Source organism: Amphiura filiformis, chromosome 10 (assembly GCF_039555335.1).
Source record: "Amphiura filiformis chromosome 10, Afil_fr2py, whole genome shotgun sequence".
In the NCBI taxonomy this organism is placed as follows: domain Eukaryota; kingdom Metazoa; phylum Echinodermata; class Ophiuroidea; order Amphilepidida; family Amphiuridae; genus Amphiura; species Amphiura filiformis.
The window spans coordinates 20873524-20894692 of record NC_092637.1 but is presented as its reverse complement, the minus strand read 5'-3'; the positions used below and the strand labels follow the sequence as shown (position 1 = coordinate 20894692).

The window sequence follows — 21169 nt, the reverse complement described above, 5'->3', positions numbered from 1 at the left end:
GGATATCTGTAAATCAATGTTAATGTACTTAAAGATTCATTATGTTAATGAGCTATTAATGTTTACATCGATTATGATTATCTCATTTCAGATCATGGCCAATCTTCTGATTCTTTTACAAACCAACCTAGCAGGATTAGCAACTGGTTTCCTAGCGTGTCGATTCCAGCGCCAATCTTTCTTAACAACCAGAAGATTTGTGTCAGCCCAGCTTAGAGTCGCTGGTGAAAATGAAAATGTGGTAAGTTATTATGTCACGAGAGCAAGAAATCTGGGACGCCAAAAGAATAAAGTCTGTACACTATATATAATTGTCGCAGACCACTGTAGCTACAGGGGGCGGATCCAGTTGAGGAAGGGGAAAGAGAAATTTAAGTTTACTCTTAATTTATGAGTTTTTAATCAATTTAATATGTTTGTGACCTTTCAGGTACTAGAAATCCCAACTTGCGCTCGTGTAAACTTGCCAGTAACGCATTACGCAATACGCAACTAGCGTAAGTGCTTCGCAGCGCTATGTACACGCCAATTTATATAAGCCGAACAAAGTATACCTCAAATTCATTTTAAATTCAATCTTTAATAAGCGACTTTATATCCTCGCGCTTATATAATTTTGTCTTGTGAAAGTTTTATACTTTTCTGTTTATTTTAAAAATATTATTACCCATCAAGACTACAACTTTTTCATAGGAACATTTTAGATGCATCAATCTATAAAATTTAATTCATATCAGACCCAAAAAGATCATATTCCAGCTGCCTGCCGGGTAATAGGTCACCTGATACAGTGTTTCCATAATATAACAACACTATGGCACAATACTAATCATATTAATATTGATCAGAGGCAATTGGGGAAACTTAGGCGTAAACATTAAATTGTGTGGAAAGTGTAAAAGAAAAATATCCTAATTTTAAAACTAAACCATATTTGTGTAATTTTTTGAATAGATTGCACTGTCTAATCCTGCATATTATGACACCCCATTGAATTCGATGTGTTCTCAAGAAGCAAAGTTATAAGTTTTAAAAGTGACAAACCGGCCTATTCAAAAATCCACGGACTAGGTTTGAGAGTGGTGAATGGTTAAGTTGAGGTCACATTGGATTCAATGGAGCGTCATAATGTTCAGGATCAATTTATTTACCCAAATAATAGAAATTTTGTAAGAGCCAAAATAAATATCGTTTGGCCTCAAATATACCAACACCCTGGCCTTACTCTCAAAGTTTGAATGACGTATGTCTATTTTTGTTTACTAACAATTGAGCACATAGCATCGACTACACTACAAGATTCCTATATCGGCGTCGCCTGCACAGGTACACCAGGGGAGTACCAGTGTAGTACCTGTTGGGTCCTGTGCAGAATAGGTACTATGTAGGTACCTTTTGTGCACAAGTCAGGTACCTTGGCGACGGTGTACCTGTTCAGGCGGCCGCAATAAGAATTTGTATTGTAGCCCACGATTAGCCCAAGGTATTTGATTGTTTTTCGCGTACCGGGAAAATATCTCTCGGTAGGGCGAGGGTTAAATCCAATCCGTTTTCATAACGATGTAAACATGGTAACATTATACATGAAGGAAATATATAAAAGTCAAATTTAACTTTGTTGTCAAATAGCACAGTGCCAATAAAATTGGTAAGGGTAACCCGAGCTGAAAGTACATGTAAAGCTTAATTAGCAAAGCAACACATTACGTCATTCGGGCATTACTTTAAAAAATGCAACAGTGACGTGTGTTTCAATCTATCGCTGCCAAACGCACCGATGTTACACATGCCACGTTTATTTCTCTCTCTTCTTCTTCTGTACACTCACATGATGAACTTTAAATCAACTGGTTGCACAAACTCGACTCCACAACATTAGATCAAGGTTGGAATGAATTATTTTTGAATGAAGGTTATTTGATCCATTCGTGACACTACAGATAAGGCATTTCGTCTTTTTTGACTTGTAGCGAAATCAGCGGAAAGCAATGTTTATAGCGCTGTTTAGACTCAGTATCCAGAAGGACGAAATCAATATATCTGTAGTTATAAAACGTATTATATTCATTAATTTAGGTAATGTACCTTGGTTACTCGTGTGACCAATTAAATTGTGTGCATCTACAGACATGATGGCCATTACCCAATGTTTTTGATATCATGAAAAGCGGATCTAAAGCTCAAATTAATGATTAACTATAACAGACTACAAGTCTGCTTGTGAAACCTGATTTTCATGATTTTCTTACAAAGACGTAGGAGCAAATTCTATGCGATATTAAAGAAGCGTTTTTCCTAGTACTGCTTTGCTGTAAGCGTGAAAATAGCTTGAATGAACAGACGACCCTTCCTATTAGCTAAATATGATGTGTCAATACCTTAATTGACGCCACTTTCAAAGCATGCTGTAATGATGTTTTAATTACCTACTTACATTTTAAACCTGAATAAATAATAAGTATAGTAGAATATATAATTCTGAATGACTCATATATAATCTTGACAAAAAGTTTTGAATCCGTTTAAACTCTCAATCTGCGTAGATCCCGGGGATGGGGATAAATCCTCCCAATATTCTGCTAGGGGGATGGTCCATACGATAATCCCCCTCCCCCATTTTGATACCTGTATGTGGGTTTCGGGTTTCTGACCAAACTAACCTTATATTTGTCCATTTTAGCCTCAGAAGTGCCGATTTTTTCGCGAGAATTAATTCAAGTTTTGAACCATGTTTCATCAATTTTAGCTTCAGTATGGTAAATGTACCATAAACTTATTCTATCCCATAAAGGTGCTAGATTTACTCAAATTCAAGAATTATTTTCCAACACCCTACGCCCCCCCCCCTATGTCAACAAGAAATCTACGCCATGTTTTTGTATCTAATTACAGGAACGCCTTCTCCTCTCAGTTCTTCCACATTTTGTGTTGGAGCAAGTAACCAGTCATCTCACGGGCAAAATCCAGGAAGATGATAACTTTCTGGCGAATACATTCCACAAAATTTACATAAGACGGTACGAAAATGTCAGGTAGGTTTTTGGTAAGATGACTATTTATATTTTACAGACTGTGTTAAAATATTTTTGTCGAACATATCACACGTATGCTTTATTTATTTCTTTTTTTTCTTTACGTACGTTATATTCTATATAGTCAAGAAGTTGTAAGAAGAGGAGTAGATAACATACAAGGTGGCTCTAAAATAACTGTACCGTCTCAAACTTTGATTTTGTTAAATGCTCAAGTCAGACATACTTAATGGTTATATGGCAAAGTAAACCCACTTTCATAAATTTTCCAAATTGACCGTTTCAATCTTGAGCTTTCCATCTTTACAAAATAGCTATTTTTCAAACCGTTCCGCGGATTGCTGAGTATTCTGAGTACTAAGCACTCCAAGTGGGCATCTTATTCAACGCACAAATGATAAAAAGTGGACATTTTATCATTCACATCACAAACTTTATAGGACAAAGTCTTAAGATGAATTTATACTACATCGTTGAGTATTCTGAGTACTAAGCACTCCTTTTCATTCCAAGTGGGCATCTTCTAATTCAACGTAAAAATGTTCAATTTCAAGCGGACATTTTATTATTCACAGCACAAATTTTATAATTTAAAGGAGAAAGCCGAGGGATAGTGATTGGTTTTAAACCAATGATGTAGAGCGCAGTTTGTTATGCTGGGAAAAGCGCGCTACCTTATTGGTCAAATACTAAACACTCGTCGTTCAGGGATGGATTATAAATTCATCTTTATAAGTAGAGTATTGTTTTAAATAATTCTATATGTTTGAAAAACATAATGTCCCATTTAATGGCGATATCCCATTAATTTTCATTAAGATAAATATAAAATAAATTTAGCGTTTTGTTTTTCTAAATATTTGTACAATATACATGCTATCTGATCCAAACGTATGTGTATGTGATGCAAAGGTTCACTTGTAAGACCTTGCCCTCAAAAAATGAAAGTCCTATTGCGATACTCTGAATACATATCATTGATTAATATCTAAATCCCTGGAACGAATTGAAAATAAATCCATAGAACCATATAAAAGACTGTAAAAACATAATTGATCATTTTCAAAATACTCAGTTGGCTCCAATCCCGCATTGCTTGAGTTATCTATACAAATATTTTTGTTATTTTTGCAAATATTGCAACCTTTCAAGTGATTCCTACTAGGAATTGTGATAGCAATGTAAAATTCATGGCTTTTATGAATCAAAATAGCATTTTTATTGTGTATGCAAAGTAAACTGTTATTAGACATTATTGGACATATCCAATCAAACTACAGGTGAATGAGAGTTTGATAAAAAACAAAAATGTCAAAATGAGCATCAAAAATGTCAATTTCTATTACATGCCGCTCTTTTTAAGACACCTTATCTCGTATATAATATTTCTTTTTAAAGTATATTATCAGGCTGTAAGCGACCAGCGATTGGCTGATAGCGAATCAATTGCACCGTGATTTATGTGCTGTAAGTTTAGAAAGAGGACATTGTTGAGGAATGAAGCGCGCGTTTCTCACAACTGTACTATAAACCGAATGTTCTAGTAAAAAGATACATCGAAACACGTTGACCGAGAGTTTCGAATACGGTTCGTAGGAATTTTAATCAAATACTCCTGCTTTGTTTGTAGTGTTTGAAAGATATATTGACGTTCAGTCTGGGTTATTTTTTATTGTATTAACTGTGTTTCTGTGTTTTTTAAACATTGTAGTTGCTGTTACTGCTTCGGTTTTTGTTTCTTGTTTAGTTTTGTGTAATTTTGACAAGTTGTTTCATTTTTTTAAATCTGAAAAGTAGTGTGAAAATATTTATTTCATACCATGAAACATCAACAAAAGGGAACTCCATACCATATCAAAGAGGGCCCCACCTGACCCCCTCAGATTTTCTGAAATATTGTATACACACTAACTGCATACCCAATATGTCAAAAAGTAAAAAAATAAATGTTTGCAATTGCGCGTTGTGTCATGAGGTCATTAAATATGAAAAAAAAAAAATTGTTTTGTAAACTGACAAGTTAAGCCCCATAAATTCATATTTTTGTCAGAATAATTGTTTTTTATTGTTACTGATGCTATATATATAGGATAAATACAATGCATATCCAAGAAATTGAGGTCATAATTCATTTACATTTCGAACAGCGTCCTCGCGATGATGAAATTTATTTCAAATTCCGCATTTTCAGGTGGCCCAAAGCTCTACTTACCATACTTCCACTCGCACAAAATGGGTTAAGAGATCAAATGACAACTCATATGCCCTAGTGTTTTGACCTCCACTGTTTTTCATTCACAGATTAACTTACAATCTCATCAAATGAAGTAGGATGTTCGTATTACTGTAGTCTTGTTCGCAATCTTATCGAATTCGATAATTCTACGTCGATAATAGCGATTCAATAACTGAAGCTTTGATGGAGGCTAATATTTTTCTTGCCGGTGTTACGCAATTTAACCTTTTCCCACCGATTTGAAGTAATTTTTTATCGAATGTTTATCAAAAACCATTTTAGTAGACTGTTCAAAATAATGTTAAGCAAAAAACATTTAAGTACACTGTTCAAAATAATAGGTTAAACTTTTAACAAATATACTCAACAAGCAGCCCTAAATAATTGTATACATCAGTTATTTTAACTTAAAGTGCATCCATTAGACAGGTTCATCAATTTTAACGACTTTGTTTTTGTTTTTTGTTTTGCTTTTTGTTCCAAATCGGTTGAACTATAAGTTCAAACATTAAGCAAAAGCTTACTGTTTTCAAATACGTGAATCAAAGTGAGAATCTCTGAATTTAGTACTTTCTATCTGTAGAGTGACACACATAATAGCGACATGAATAGGAAGAATTACGATTATTTGTTATAATGCAACGAAATGAATTCCAACGAATTGCCAAAAGCAACAGAAAAAACACTCGCGCCACTGACGCTCAAACGAGACAAGATTTCTCTATATTGAATCGCACACATGCAAAGATCAAATTACGTTTTGAAACTGGCGTGCGAACGGTGGTGTAATGTCGCTTTTTACATATTATTTTTAAAAACAACAAATTAAATCTGACATTAACTTTATTTACTTACTATACACTTTATATTTTTGGTTATTGCGAACACTTTTAATTTTCATAAAGAAATAAGTTGCATTTATATAGTTATTCATCATTTGTATCATGATTTAGCCATTTATATATTTTATGAAATGAAAATACAAAGCTTAAAATAAATAGTGACCTCAATGTTCTAATGATAATGCTCTACATGCCGTAAAAAGTCTACAAACAAGTAGTGGAACATCAGATGTGCGCCAATTATCAGGCAGTGTTGTCCATGTAATTGAAATGGAACGTGATAGCAGTGACAACCTAACGTTCATACTGCAAAAATAGGAGGGCAACACTTAATAATACTTGAACACTTTAATGGCTAAGGCATGGCTTAGCCATGTATTGAAGTCATTAGGGAAAATAATAATAAAGATGTTATTATTAATTATTACACCCGAAGGTGTTAAAAAACGCATGCTTTTAACAATACCCTGTGCTAATAATAAAATAAGCATGTTTTAACGCGTTTTAGTGTTAGTGACACCTATATATCTTCACTTTACAAGCCTTAGCCATTGTCGTGTTTTTATTAAATGTTGCTCTACTGTTTTTGCTGTGTACTGATATTCTCTAGCTCCTAACATAAATATCATTACAATAATAGTGTCAATGTACACAGGGGCAACATATTCTGTTCAGTTCTAGAATAGGGTAGATTTGTCACATGGTTATTCGCATAATATCGACCACCATGTTACAACGTGTGTCATTCATTTGTTTATGATCAGGGTAGCTGACGATATCTAGAATCACTATTCGTTAAAACCTAAAAACACCGCAAATGTTGCAAATTTGTTCACTAATGGTGTATGTTTTTTCTGTCATGATCTTTCCTCCAGGGTGCGCAAGCTGGATGCGCTTTGTGTTTGTACACGAAATCCAATCCTGTTTACCTCAAAGCAAAATAAGCACTATCGTGTGGTTCTTCATGCGGCGATTTAAAACCGAATTAATGTAGATCTAAACCTGTTTTATAGCCTCTTCTATCTGTCCCCAAATCCAGAATTATCTTTAGTTTGGCGCTGCAGGTACAGGCGGAATGCCGAGCCTATGGCATGACAACAATGCAAATATTTTTGTCAGTGGGTAAAATACTACCATAATGAGTGATAATTCCGTTGCATTATAAGGATTGAGTCAATAGCTGACGGCAAATAGATATAAATATAAATAATACAAAATCTTATGAATATGGCAAATCTTGCAACTGATCCGTGAGTTTCGTTTGTAGGTCTGTTTTAATTTGTTTCTGTGGCACATGATATTTACAATAATATCACTAGGTCGGTCTTAACTTTCAGTATGTATTAATGTAAAGGGTAAATAGATAATGACACTACGCTGAAATACACTGACCAACTTAGGCGATAGGAACAAATTAGTTCGATCTTTCGATCGACCATCGATGCTTGGTCGATCCTTATTATTCATGAAATCAATTCATTTACTATTTTTAATTGTGATTAAATAGTAATTTGTGCCTGTAGTGATATTGACCAATATAAATTTAGCGTTAATTCAGATTAATTGGTTGATAATTCATTAATAACAAGCATCGAAGCAGCATCGACGGTCGATCCAAAGATCGAACCAATTTGTTTCTGGTGCCTTACCCCACTTTGTTTTCTCCTTTATATTTTTCTGAATTCTAGAGTACATATAATGACAGTCTGTGTTTGTTTGTTTTTTATTTTTTATATCAGTATTTTGTTCGCCGACATAAAAGGATTTACACAGCTCTCCAGTAACCTGTGCCCAAACCAGCTAGTGCGTTCTCTTAATGAAGTCTTCGGTGAATTTGATCAACTTGCTGAGGTAATTAATCAATTAGTAAGAACAATAACACCACGTTTGAAGGCAAGTCAATAATGAATGCCCTCCCAAGTACTTAATATCGTTGCTTTTTTGCTTGGGGAGACAGGTGTTATTGAATCAGTCTCTACACAAAGTAAAAAGACTCCCGATTTCATAAAAATCAACACCTTTTTGTTTATTAGATTACAAATCATATTATCCTGTTTGGCAAATCATACACAGCTGAATCGTAATCAATTAGTTAGCAAGTGCAAGTCATATTTTTGTTTTTGGTCAAGTTTAGGGTAAGGGTTAGTAACAATCCAGATATGTGAAAAGACTACTCTCATGTTTTACCGTCAGTGGAAAACACATTTTCTTTGATCTCTTTTGTAAACAATTATCAAACATAGCAAGAATATTAAATTTATGAACAAACTCTTGGTAAATACCTTAGATTTAAGTGCTTATACTTGTTCCCAGTCTTTGACTTTTGTGACTGTAAAAGTAAGAGAACATAGATTGTTTGGCCCTTATCCTCCTTTAATTGCTATAGGAATAATACTGGACTTTTATACCAGTTAACTATTATATACTAGGTCATTAATTATATGCAGGTGCTGTTTTTACCCTGATTTGTTGAGAGGGCAGCTATCCCAGTTTGTATGATGTCCCCCATTTGTGGAAAACTTCAAATGCAATATTATATTCATCAGGCGTAGTAGATTTAGAAAACAAGAATCACTTAAAGCCATATTATAACATTTTCATACAAAATAGATTAGCATTTCTTTGCCATATATATCCCCTTTTATTTTTAAGCCGAACAACTACGGCAAAGCAAAGAAAATTGGAATTTACTACCAGCGCATATTTCGCCAATACGTACCACTCCTTCGGTCATGTTATGGTACGACCCTTTGTTGTGTAGATCTCGGTCCCGCACGCCGTGTACGTACTGTGTGTTATGAACATCGTGTATGCGTTCGACTGATAATTCCATCGTAATAATAAAACGAAGGTTCCATCGTTTTATTTTGACGAAACTACGGCACCTAGAGTCTTGATTTTTGCAGGGTACAGCCAGTCTCAAAAAAACTTGTGCAAGTGAAAAGCGCCCTCTTTTGCAATTAGAAAATACCGTTGTGATATATTGCTTACATCAACGTCACGGGGAAAGTCTTAGCTCTTAAATGCCGTTTATTCTGTTCAATTTGCTTGTTCCAATTTCGAGATATGTTTATTTAACAACGAAAGGGTAAAATCACAATTGTGCCACTTTTACTAAGGAAGAGAGCTGTGCATGTAAATCAATGATATCTGATGTTGATGCGTCTAATGCACTCCCCCTTTCGGGGCGCATGCATTAGACGTATCAACATCAACACGCGTGCATTATTTTGTCTAATATCTCTCCCAACAAGTAATACACGTTCATTAACCTATAACATGTATAAGTGCGCAATATCTGTTTGTCTTTTAACATGTCTACGAGAACATTATTTACCATGATAAAATCATTGGCATGCACATGCAGAACAGCAGAATGTGAAATATTTATTTATCTTTTAATCTCTTTTGGAAAAAGAGAGTCATCATTCCTGCATCATGATAAAACAGTAAAAACAGTTAAAAAAATTGTATTGTGTAATTGACGCATTCTTTTGCTTTCACGAAGGAACTCTTGATAAACTTGATGCTATCACTATTACATGTAAACCCCTCTTCCCTAGTAAAAGTGGCACAATTGTGATTTTACCCTTTCGTCTTTAACTAAACATATCTCGAGATTAAAACAAGCAAATTGAACAGAACAAACGGCATTTGAGAGCTAAGACTATATCCTTGACGTTGATGTAAGCATTTTTTTACAACGGTATTTTCTAATTGCCAGAGAGGGCGCTTTTCACTTGCACAATTGTTTTTGAGACAGGCTGTATATTGGTTTAATAAAGTGCAATATAATCGTGTAAAAATTATTTTAAAAAACTCAGTGAGGGCGAATTTTAATGGTGAATTGGTTTCTTATCGTGTCAAATTACTTCTTCAGAGACCTGTAGTTTGTGATATGGTTTGTTGTCATTTTAGTCTGTTAGCAACGTTATCTTATTAGCTTATGAAATTATATTTTTTACAATGATGTTTTTTTCTATCAACTTGCAAAATATAATCAACCTAATTTGCGTCACTACTGCCCGGCTGACACTTCGGGAAATCAAGAACAAACAGCGCATAGAACAAAGGTCCCGGGCTGCTGTAGTGCAACTCTCAATAATGATAATCAACTGTTCTCAGCATTGCTGTTTGAAATCGCGCTGAACGAATAGTGAATCATAACCAACGTTTCGCTGTCAGTTCCTATCAGGTTAAAAAGGAGCATGTATTGAATGTTGATTTTGCAGGACAACCATTGTTTGAGAATAAAGTTAATCGGCGACTGTTACTACTGTGTTTCTGGATTACCCGAGCCACGGGAAGACCACGCGCATTGCTGCGTGCGCATGGGATTAGAGATGATTCGTGTCATCAGGTTCGTATCACACTGCCACACTGACACTACCAGTATGAAAGATTACAGTTTACCTTGATTTTCAAATGTTGATACCAGGGTTGAAACACGTCCCGATTATACATTGGTGACCATAATATATGATCGGGCTAGTCTTTGAATCGGCGTAGAGCAATGTTATTCACACAGTTGGTTGAAGTGATTATTTATTAATTTTGTATAGCAAAACATCTTACAATTTGCAATTCTGGACTTAGACAATACTAACAGCTTTCACACTAATATACTATATTCTAGCTATTTTAACGTTGATATTTCTTTCTTTATCATGTTTATATATATAATTCTTCTGCTTTTTGTGGTAATTTTTTTTTATCCATGAAGTCTATATTAAGTTTTGTGTGAAAACTGAGGGCGCTATTTATATATTTTATATTTAGAAATATATGGCACAACATCCAATAAAAACACAGAGTTAAAATCCAAACGTTTCTAAAAGACTAAACTTTTCTTTATTAAGTGAACAGAGACCAGTTCTTAGATGTCAGATGCATCCTTTGGTTCCCTGCTGGTCATTTGTATATCATTTTCTCTAGTTTTTGTATTTAAATATAATTAACCCACATAATATTATGAGTCATTTCCATTTTCATTACAAAAAATAATCATGCTTTTTTTTCTTCTAATTTTCTGATGTTTTAATTTGCATACAAGTGTCTATTATACCACTTGTAAATAGCGCCATCAGTTAAAAATGACTCTTACTTATACCTGCACAAAGGAAGCCCAATAAGCAAACTACTACAACCTCAGATCACTTCCTTTACCCTAAAAATGTTTTTACTACATCGAGTAGTTACGAATTATTATGTTATTCAGATTGATGATTGAAAGAATAATAAGAGGTTTGTACAAAACTATGAAGTGAAAATATAAATATTTTAGGTAGAATTAAGTAATACCTAATTTTCTATTTCGTGCTATGAATCATTTTTAAAACCACGTCTATATATTTGCTACCACATCGAGTATTTAGCGTTGATGATTAATTTAAAACTATTTTGTCTCCCAAGAGAATACCATGAAAAGTCACCCGTCAAGCTAGACATGCGTATTGGAGTCCATACTGGTGCAGTTCTTTGTGGCGTTCTTGGTTTACGTAAATGGCAATTTGATGTTTACAGTGATGACGTCACAATAGCGAATCACATGGAATCAGGTGGAATACCAGGGTAAGAATCTCAGAAATAATTGATTTATTTTTCGTCCTTTCTGCTTGTTTTGTTTTGTTTTGTTTTGTTTTGTTTTGTTTTGTTTTGTTTTGTTTTGTTTTTTGCCAGGTGACCAAATTTTTACGCTTTATCTTAAAGAACTCTTATTGACAGCTTAAGGGTAGACGAGGTATTGTTGGTCGAAGCAACCTAAAAATCGATTTTCGTTATCTAGATCAATATATTTTTGAAAAATAACACCTTGATGTTTTGCAAAAGTTCATTCTACAAATCGTATACTTTACTAACTTGCTTAATTTATTGTTGTTAATGAGTTATGTACGTTTTACAAAAGTGTTGTTGTTTCAGCCCTCTTTACAACGTAACTCAAGAACCGCAGCACCTATAAAAGTATATCTGTGATATTTTAATTCTTCTACACACTCACTATGAATTAAGCAATGCAGTTTTTGCCAAAGTTCACTACCATTCGTAAGATGCTGTGAACTACCAAATCACAACAGTTTAAAATAATTAAGGAATTGGAAGATTGATACATAAAAGGGTTTGTATGCTACTGAGAGGCAACCTGCCAATAAATTCACATTTTCGTGTGTTTTAACCCTACTTAAATACATACCCCACGTTCGATTTGCTGCAATTGGGCAAATGTGCTGAAAGCCCGTTTCATTTCATATAGAGTAACGCTCAATTTTGACGATCGAAGAAAACACATCGTAAAAGAATATCAAAAACAAAGCTTAACATTCCTGTTTATGATTAAATAAATGTCAGCTAATTGGGTTGACGATACCTTTGGGTTGTCACGTCTTCCCTGTGCTCACATGTCACAATGTATAGCGTCTTTCGATTATGTATTAACACTCTTCACGCGGATGTCGACTGCAGACGACATGTTTCAATTTTTTTTTTTAATTTCAGAAATGTAATTTTCATGGCCATATTTGGAATCAGCATGAAAAATGCATTAAAATGAGTACAAACAAGCCTAGTATTGGTTCAGTACTTTTTAAGATAGTTCTTGATATTTTGAGAAACTCTTTCAAAACTTAAACTTTTTCCGTTGAAGCGCATGGGTAGCACGCAGAGCATTAAAACGGATTCTGCAATACCCTAATGTATCTATTGTTTGTGGTTCTGTCACAAAAAAATAATGGGTATTGGGGTGTTGCATTTTAAACACGTCTCAACATAGCTTGTGTCTTTGTGTGAGAATTAAAAGCGTGTGTTTTTGAACAAAATTACATTGTTTCCATGTAATTTGTTTTCCGTTTTCTGTTATCTCATTATTCCGCTTTCATAAAATGCGCCATTTTTGTTGTTGTTGTTGTTGTTATTGTTGTTATTGTTTTTTCGCAGACATCTGTGTATCAATGATGTATCCTTTCTGTCTGTAATGTAAACAAAATACTTCGTCATATCAAATAAGTACTAAAGAAGACTGAATATAAGCGCATTGCAATTTTGAAAAATGCAAACCATAAACATTAAGCAAAGTATACCCTTCTGAATCAAATACAAGCGTCGTTTTTTTATAAAGGAAAAACTAGATCTAAAAACTGAAGCGTAACATTATTTTAATGAATAAATGTCAGATGAGAGCAACTGGGTTGACGAGACCTATAGGTTGTCACGTCTGCCCTGCGCTCACGAAGGTATAACCTCTTTAGGATATGTATCAATAAGCATTCTGCAATGCCCTAATGTATCTATTTTTCATGTTTCTGTCAAAAATGTAATGGGTATTGACCCGTAGGTGTTGCATTTTTAACACGTCTCAAGATAGCGCGTGTCTTTCTTTGTGCAAGGAGTAAAAGCGTGTGTTTTGGCAATGATATGTTTCTCTCTCTATTATATCCGGGATATATGCTGCTTTCATATAATTCAATATAATTTCATATAATTTTTTTTCTCAGACCTCTGTATATTCATGCATTAAAACTTTGAATAACGCAAACCGTATAACTGAAACACGGTTTGGCCCACTGAAGCAAATAATATACAAACCGCGCTTTCCTTTTACTTTAGGCAAGAGAAACCAATGCTCAAACTAAGGAAACAAATCACTTTTCGGTTGTAAAAAGAAAACAGTACTTTCTGATTCTACTGTATTGAGGCTATTTTATAAATGTAACTATAATATATATTCACCTTTTGCAAACAGCCGAGTACACATATCGAAAGCCACATTGGAGAGTTTAGGTGGTGCTTATGACGTAGAGAATGGTAATGGCGGCGATAGGGATTCATACCTTCTGGCGCATGATGTCAAAACTTATTTGATCAAGGAACATCATAACACATGCTGTGCTCAGGTAGGTATAAAAACATATAACCAATTTGATACACGCTTGTATTAGATTGTGAAGATCAAGAATAGAGTGACCCTTAAGAAAGTCAACTTCATGGATACAAACACCTGCAATATGTTCAAGTCAACCAAAAAATAAAATACTTTATAGTTCTGTATATGATTACATATCGAAGAAATTGAATTAAGGTCAGGGTTCTATATCACTTTTAAGATATTTCAGATTTCCTTGCACAATCACGTAAGTTAAAAGTTAAGTTAAAGTACAGACTTGACATTTAGTATGGAATATTTTTTCGCAAAATTCTAAGACTGGTCTGGAAGGGGTCTGCATAAAACGCACGGGCTAAATATTAATTAGAGTGTGTCGGGAGATGGTGTGAAATAATTGTTTGATAGAAAATGTGCTTTCCGTGAGTTTACATGGCGCTGATAATGTAGTGAATTAGCTTAAAATGGCGGATTTGTAGAGACTGAATTCGAGTTTTGTGGGGGTAAAATTTTCAAATTTTAGCAAAACTATTCTAATATTATCAAATTTATCGAGGTTTAAGGTTATTTTTATTGAACCTTAATACCAATAGGCCTAAGTGTTCGTCAGAACTGAAATGCATTTGTAATATTACTAATACACCAGTTTTGAAAGCGGGAGGAGCTTTATAAAATATGTCTCTTAAAGGTAGTACGCACTCAGACGTTTGAATGGGCCCCTGTGGCCAAATGTTATAAACATTCATTGGACAACCAGGAATCCGCGCAGTTGTACCGTTAGTTTTTAACATTTGACCCCCGATGGCCTTCAAACTTTACGTATCACTGTTAAGAGCCATATTTTTAAGCTCCTCCTATTTTCCAAAAAATGGTATATTGAAGATGCATTTCAACTGAATGCTAATTGGACGAATGCCAAGTGCTGAAGAAGTTTATGAAATATCACCTCAAACCCAAAAGTTGATAATAACAGAAAATGTAGCATAAAGTCCGAAATTGTGTTCCCCACAAAGCCCAAATTCAGCCTCCCTAAATCCGCCATTTTAGGTAAATTCAATACATTATGAGCACCATAATAAAAACTCATAAAAAGCACATTTTCTATCAAACAATTATTTTACACCATCTCCCGACACAGACTAATATATGATTAATATTTAGGCCGTGCAGTTCGGTTTATGCAGACCCGTTCCAGACCAGTCATCATGGTCATGGAATGTTGCGAAAAAATATCCCATAAATGTCAAATCTGTAATTTCGGAGTATGCTCACAGGGCAATGTGGCCATCTTATTTCTCCTTTGCGTTTAGTCCAGACTCCCCTGAATGAACTTGTTGTGGGGTCACTCATCCCACACAACGAGTAGGCTCAAGCGGCAGGGCGTTTCAACCAATGACAAGCCTTTATTGTGTCCGTTTGTCTGCAATGCGCGTGCGCCACGCCGCTCAGCGGCAAGCGGCAGGGTAGTATGAAACCAGCATTATGTGTTAATTTCCCAGACTATTGTATTGCTGGTACTCATTTATACACCTTTGTGGGGCGAGACAATAGAGGATAAAGGCCTTGTCTATAGGCACTTTGAGAAGGTTACTTTAACTGCCGGTGATCGAACCAGCAACTCTCTGATTATGACTCGCATCCCGTACTGCTAGGCCATCGTAATAACACAAAATTCCGAAATAACAGATGATTGAAAATCTGGGAAGTAATTCGCTGCTAAAGGTCAACAGTGATTGGGATATGTTTTGTGAAATACACAATGAAAATTGGTTAAGGCTTATTACCCTCACCACTGTATTTTCACCAAATGGCGTGGACTTTAATCATGTGTATCGGTGGAAGGGTTTGTCAAGGTTTTCAAAAGGAAAGATATATTGTCATCTAAAATGAATTTATATATAAGTTACCCCAATCTTACCTTAAACTATAGGGACCAAAATATATATTTTGATCTGAAGTGTCTCTAATTGTTCATTATTTACAGAGACGCCCCAGCTCGTCGCAATCCAATGAGACAACACCATTAACTGAAATAACCAATGGTATCCATGACCATCACTATCATCACCATCATCACCACCATCATCTACACCACCACCGCCATCACCAGCATCAACGCCAAAACATCACTTCAAATGGTCATGGTATAAACGGCGTCGGGCTTCCTTCTTCAAACAGTCATCAAAATTCACCTTCTAAAACAAATCACCTTTTACCATTGCTACAACCGACGTCTGTTGGAAAAGATAGTCAGGACGATCAAAAGACTGACCCAAATCCTTCTCAAAACAAAGATGATGATTCGCCTTCCTCATCGGTTAATGAGGATACTGCTATGAATGTAACTGATGCAGATTTACAAGAAACGGGTGAGAAAACTGAGAAGAAGATTCGGTTTAATATGTCTTTGGAATCGAGAGAAAACTCCTTGAATTCATTACTAGACGAGGATTTGTTTGTGCCGATGGGCGAGACCAATAATGAAGAAGGACGTTGGACTCCGGTAAGAACTCAACATTTTCTTGTTTTATTTATTGCTTTATTTGTATTTACCCATTGACAGTTTTATCATACCGTAAAATTCCGTCTACACGCACATATATGCCTCTAAACGAGGTTTTCTTGACACAAGAGACAAGAGGCAGACACTCTCAACTAAAACGTTATTTGGAGTTTGAACAACTATATATATTACTGATAAAGGCGGCTGTACAAACATGTATACTTGTAAGACCAATCTATTGCAATGTTTTGGAGAAGGGTATTGGCCTTTCATATCTTTCGTTAAAAAAAACCTCGTTTAGAGGCATGCTTCTAGACGGAATTCTACGGTATTTATTAAAGATTCACAAATAACATTAAAAAACAAGAAAAAAAATCTTTGCAATCTTTTCCAAAAAAAACATAGAGCAGGACAAAAGGATACTTTTATATATGGTACCAATGTATAGCTATGGATCTCTTCTATCCAATAATACGACATTCCGTACAAACATTGTACACATAATGTAGCTATGATATCATAATAATTATGAGCGCGCCCTCGCAATATTGGGAAATTCTGGCTGTGTACAAAAGCATATGTAAATTTAATTTTCGGTTAAAATTCTAAAAGCAAAAATGAAATGAAATGGCTATTTCAACTACAAAGCAAAAAGTCAATATCTCTTTTTTACAAGATCAAATGAAAATTATGGATTTATGGGCAACACCACTCCCACCCACCCATCTATGGTAAATTCAGAACATAGGACAGTTTTCATCTGGTTCCACTCTGCTATAATATGTTTACATAACAGCCTCCCAAGAAGTGTCGTGCGTGACCTATTTCTGTTCAAGGCATATTTAGTGATCCCAACAGAGGTTTAAACAAAATTGTTTATAAATTGCCTAAGAGTGAAGGATAATTTATGACATTATGTATTCTTACTATGAAAGCAGTTGTCAAAAAACACCCGAGGAAAACAGCAGTATTGACAAAGTTGAAGCCCCATTCAAATTCATGTATATTTGTCTACTTAGGTATAGAAATTACAGACTCACGTAAAATGTCTCATTTTGTCTTTAATAAACACATTTCGGCTTATCCATTAGCAGGTTATGTTAGCACATCCGTGATACTAACAAATGTGCCAAAATTTAAATTTTGATGATTTTCACAATCCCCCAGATGACCATATCACTGTGTGGACCTTTTATACTACCATGTCACTCACTGTGTAAATATGGGTACTAGATTGTGTTTATTCGTATTTATCTTAAACAGTGTTCAGGAAAGCAAGACTGCTGCCATGGCACTTCCGGTAATGCCGCCCCCAATTCTCCGGAGTCACCAGATAGTTCCAAATCGAAGATTATGTTTTACCCATTGGGATACCATTACCATAACCATGCCGAGGTAGCCACATCAATGAGGCACGCACTCGCCGACAATTTGCGGAAATCGAATATTACAAGACTAACAATGATGTTTAAAGATAAGGAATACGAAAAACAGGTAAAAGTCTTGAGAAACAAGGGTAAGAAGGGCCAAGGGATATAGTCATTTTATCACCAAATGAGATGAAAACTAACTCTTAGAGAGCTTTTTACACCAAATGTTTCACATGTTCAAATCAAGGACAAAGGTAAACAATGTTTTTGTAAAAAAAAAAACATTGTTGTCTCATATGATGGCCACGACGGAATAAAAGGCACATGAAGTTCGGGGTTTTTTTCAAAAGAACTAAATTATACTTAAATAACATAATAAAGAAAACACTTTCGAGTCGAATTCAAGAGTGTATTTTTTTAATCTTAAATCACAACAAGTTTGTCTTGCTCTGGGTTTCGAAATGAAATAACTGTATATCCGATTAATAAAGTTCTTTTTAATTTTTTTTAAAGCAACTCAGTCAACCTAAAGAAATATTAGGTTTCACCGAGTACTCCGGATACATGCTGCATTTAAAACAGGGCTTTGATGCCTGTGTACATTTATACTGAACCAAGATGCAATGATAATGGAAAATGGCGTAAATGGTCGGCCTATTAAACAAATAATACGCCAATTAATCCAAACATCCAAACCCAGGCAGGCCTACGAATAGATACCTGGAGGATGGGAGTGTACAAAATTAACCTGATTATTTTACAATTTTAGCTTCAAAATGTCCACTTTTTGCGCTCAATTCCATCAATCCAGTCTGCTTCATGAATTATACACCAACCTCCACACCACTGACTGACAAATACTAAACATTCATATCTTCAATTCAAACAGTTTTCTCAATTCCGTGATGACGCCTTCAAGTCCAATGTCTTCTGTGCCTGTCTTCTCTTTGTCTTCACGTCTACTGCGTTAACAGTTATTATACCAAGGTAGGTATTATTACATTACATGTCCCTCTAGTCTTTTATCATTTATTCTTAACAGTTTAATTCTCTTCTTTTCTTGTGCTTGAAATAGCAAGCTACTAATTTGTCATAAGCCGAGGGCGATATGTGACCCAGATTGGGAATCAATTAGATGACCTGAGACAATATTGATTGTCACGTCTTGACAGTTGGTAACAGGTTGGAAGGTTACGTGCTGGAAGCACTTTTGGCCATAGTAGGGCAATGTAGAATGAGTTATTCCCGTCTTTGTCAGCTCATATATTGGTAAAACTTCTTTAAGGTAGCCTAATGAGAATCACAATATGTTGATGAAAAAATGTTGCAACACAGTTACCCCATATTCTTTTCATACTGTACTATGATCAGATACAATTTGGCGACATACTTTTTGCCATCATCTTATAAGAGGTAATAACTTAATCAACCATACTATGGCCAACAATTATGCACCTAGCATGACAAATATGTTATATAACCGTTACCATAGGCAAAGGTCACTTTCTGGAAAGCTGGACATCATTTTGATGTAACTGATTCCCAACCTGGGTCATATGAGGTACATTGGCTGTATGATAAACTTGTAAACTATTCATCATCTCAGTGACAGGGACATTTTTTTATCATACTACTAAGGGAAAACACCGCTTCGTATTTAGTCAGTGAGTGCGTATTTACGCTTTATATCTAGTCAGTGAGAGCGTATTTCGCAAGCAAGATAGCCGTATAAAGGCGATTCGCATATTAAACCGGGCGAGTAAAATGCGGAACAGTCATCTAGTTTTTGTAATGTTTTTGCTATTTTGCAGCAAATAAAATGTTTAAAAACGTAATTATTTCAATATTTAGAATGACTTAGTTGTATGATAAATTCGTTATTAGTTTCAGCGTCGGTATGGTACGGGAAATTATCATGTGGTCACCTTCGGCTTCACCCAGTATGAAATTAGGCACACGATAATTTCCTGTACTATACTTCCGCTTCACCTAATAACTAATAGTATTTACAGCAGTAGCTGTCAAAAAGATGCTTATTCTGTAGTGTAACGATACCGATTAAATGTGTTATTATGTTATTGCGTCATGTTTAGGTACCTTTAAATGCTATAATCTAAAACACTATTTTGCAATCGCTTAAGGGGGTACTACACCCCTGGCCAATTTTGTGCCTATTTTTGCATTTTTCTCAAAAATTATAGCGTATTGGTGACAAGTAAGATATGTATATTATAGGGGCAAGGACTACAACTACTGCACTGAAAATTCAGCAACTCAAGGCAAGCAGTTATTGATTAATTGATCAAATATTGGTTTTCCCTCATTTTTGACTGTAACTCCAGAACTGTTGTCTGTGTTGAAATAAAATTTCCAGTGCAGTAATTGTAGTCATTGCCCCTATAATATACATATCTTACTTGTCACCAATGCGCGATAATTCTTGAGAAAAATGCAAAAATAGGCACAAAATTGGGCAGAGGTGTAGTACCCCCTTAAATAATCAATTCGCCGTTTATTAAATCTGTTTTTTTAACATTAAGGTCGCCATCCACCATGCTCGCCAGTATCTTCGGTATTACAATACATGTTATAGCACTCATTTTCTCTCACGCGGAAGAGTATCACATATCACCACAGCTTTTGAAGCGGTTTTCTGGATGGATGACAGAAAATCACTACGCAAGGTTGTTGACATATTCGTGCCTAGTCATGGGGAATTTTGTGGTAACTGTTTTGCATGGGGTACGTATATCGCAGTTGTAATTAAACACTATTATGACAAAACAAAAATTGTCAAATATCAACCACGTGAAGCAATAACCTCTTTGAAAATTTTTGTGCTACCGAGTTGCTGGACATTAACAAGAAGTTCATTGAAACATTTGAAACAAATTCGATTTGAGACATTATTTGCAAGTTATTCTGTAGGTCTATGTCTTTCAATACCAAAATTGATTAGCTCTGCACCATGCACGCATAGTCCAACGAGTAGGACCTGTTTTTTCTTAGTTAGCACTGACTCTGATCCCTCAAGATAGATTAATTGCGAAAGTCCATCAACCGCCCCACCCAAAAAAAAAAAAATCGGGCGGCGCGGTACGGTCACTGGTCTTTCGCGATTCGTCTTACTTGCGCCATGTGAGATAGTGATCATAGTCTGAGCTGAGTATAGTCTGGTAACTAAGGGGGCGCCAAATTAACCAATTCAGCGTCGATTCTGCATCCCCTCTAGCAATGAAAGTCAAATTTTGTACGCACTTCGCGCGCATTTCAGCACAAAATCATTTGAAAAGTCAATTTAAGACCGATATTC

At 35.2% G+C, this 21169-nt stretch overlaps 1 protein-coding gene across 1 annotated transcript in view; it reads left to right on the top strand.

Moving 5' to 3' along the window:
- Positions 1–21169, top strand: part of LOC140162636 (adenylate cyclase type 8-like) — a 177496-nt gene that overhangs the window by 137026 nt on the left and 19301 nt on the right. Inside the window, exons 4-13 of the mRNA XM_072185911.1 lie at positions 92–241; positions 2893–3032; positions 7850–7961; positions 10343–10470; positions 11523–11681; positions 13846–13996; positions 15968–16486; positions 17750–17980; positions 18746–18843; positions 20397–20598. Coding sequence (XP_072042012.1) covers positions 92–241; positions 2893–3032; positions 7850–7961; positions 10343–10470; positions 11523–11681; positions 13846–13996; positions 15968–16486; positions 17750–17980; positions 18746–18843; positions 20397–20598 — 1890 coding nt within the window. The remainder of the gene's footprint in view (positions 1–91; positions 242–2892; positions 3033–7849; positions 7962–10342; positions 10471–11522; positions 11682–13845; positions 13997–15967; positions 16487–17749; positions 17981–18745; positions 18844–20396; positions 20599–21169) is intronic.